Source organism: Octopus bimaculoides, unplaced genomic scaffold (assembly GCF_001194135.2).
Source record: "Octopus bimaculoides isolate UCB-OBI-ISO-001 unplaced genomic scaffold, ASM119413v2 Scaffold_139088, whole genome shotgun sequence".
NCBI lineage: Eukaryota > Metazoa > Mollusca > Cephalopoda > Octopoda > Octopodidae > Octopus > Octopus bimaculoides.
The window spans coordinates 4,188-5,983 of record NW_026363521.1 but is presented as its reverse complement, the minus strand read 5'-3'; the positions used below and the strand labels follow the sequence as shown (position 1 = coordinate 5,983).

The 1,796-nt window shown below is 38.0% G+C and overlaps 1 protein-coding gene across 1 annotated transcript in view; it reads right to left on the bottom strand.

The window, feature by feature from the left end:
• The window catches only part of LOC106880902 (chitin synthase chs-2-like), a gene marked incomplete at its 5' end in the record, with an annotated part of 18,478 nt that overhangs the window by 12,623 nt on the left and 4,059 nt on the right, over positions 1–1,796 (bottom strand). The window contains one exon of the mRNA XM_052978283.1: positions 952–1,690. Within this exon, the coding sequence (XP_052834243.1) occupies positions 952–1,690 (739 nt within the window). The remainder of the gene's footprint in view (positions 1–951; positions 1,691–1,796) is intronic.

Here is a 1,796-nt window from a genome sequence, read left to right as displayed (position 1 = left end):
ACACACACACACACACACACACACACACACACACACACACACACACACACACACACACACATATATATATACTCTTTTTTCTTTCGTTTCTTTCTATCCCATCACCTTTCCTCCTCCTCATCTATTCGTCCCATTTTCTGTCGCTTTTTCCTAATGAACGACTTGCATCCGAAACGTAAAAGACATTTTCATTCTTTTTAAGCGTTAAACTAATTATATCTTTGTTAAAAGTTGTCCCTCTCGTTTTCTCTTCTTTTTTCTTCATTACCTAACACACACGAACACACGTGTTTGTGAGTGTGTGTTGGGCGTGTATATTTGTGTGTATCTCTGTGTGTTATATAATGAGCAAAAACATGCATGTCCAAGCTATAAACCGTGTAGAATGGCTATAGGCTCGTTTTCGGCCGATTTTCCAGACTACATATACATTTCATTCCTATTTATACTTGTATCTGCGACATTCTAAACAGAAAATCTGAATATAGATAAGCCGGGTGTAATTCACTTGCATTTTACATAGAGGACGTCTTCAGAGATGTACTAACGATTCAGTAGGGTAAGAGAGATTGGTTACACTTTGATATATCATCTATCTGATTTTTAATATTGGCAGTCATTGACTCAAGTACTTACATACATGATTGTCATTCAGGATTTAGCAAAACTAGAAAAACGTAAATTTTATTTACTGGTGTCGGAAATATATCGCGCTTGGCTAAAATTAATTTAAACAATCACACAAGGTGCATTTCAGAGGAAGGCTAACCTAACACATACACATAGACTTATCTCCCTATCTACCACCCTATTTGGATACATACATACATACATACATACATACATACATACATACATACATACATATTCGTGTAAATATTTCTATCGATTATTTATACAAAATATCAAGTGTTATTTATTAAACAACATTAGCGAAAAAGAAAAACCAACCTTTGATATATTCAAACATTTGGAACCATACAAGTGGGTGATTCCTCTCGCCGATGGGATGTGTCCGGCCACAAGCACCACCGAGGCGAAGATCGCCATTACAAGTGTTCAGTAAATCAAACACAGCCTCATCATTGAACTTCATGTCGGAATCCGTTGCTAGGATATAGGTCCGGTTGTCGAATTCTTCGGGATTCGGAAGGAACGTCGACTTCATGTTCACTTCGGTATCCTTTATTAAATTTCCACTGATGGTATTAATAGGTATCCTTTCTACTTCCGGGTTAAAATGAACACTGACGTCATTGGGACCCATATTATGTATTGTTTGCAGGGTCCATGAAGTGCCAGAATCTTCAAGCTCATGCATGTATGTAGGGTTCATCGCCGAATGGTGGCTCGCTGATAATCTACCGTTCATCTTGGGGACACCCAAGCCATTTAGCTGGAGATATACGCTAGAGTTTGAATATAGGCTTTTACTCAGATTTGTCTCATCTTTGCTGAAAAATACCGAACAATCGCTATATTGACTCAGCATCGAACTTGTGAGGTGACATCTTATTGTAGGACTTTTCGTTTGGATGTTCGATGAATCTACACCATAGAATTTCCTTTCATCGACAGAATACCGGGCGTTGAATGGCGTCGATTCCATTTCGCAGCGTTTCAGTCTTTTTTCTATCCAATTGTAAGCTTTTTTCACCCGGCAACTCATTACGTAGTTCAAATATAACACCTTTAAAGATCGAGAAGAAATTACACGTTATACATATACATATACATACACATATTCCCACACACACATGTCTGTGTGTGTGTGTGTGTGTCAGAATATGGCAGAG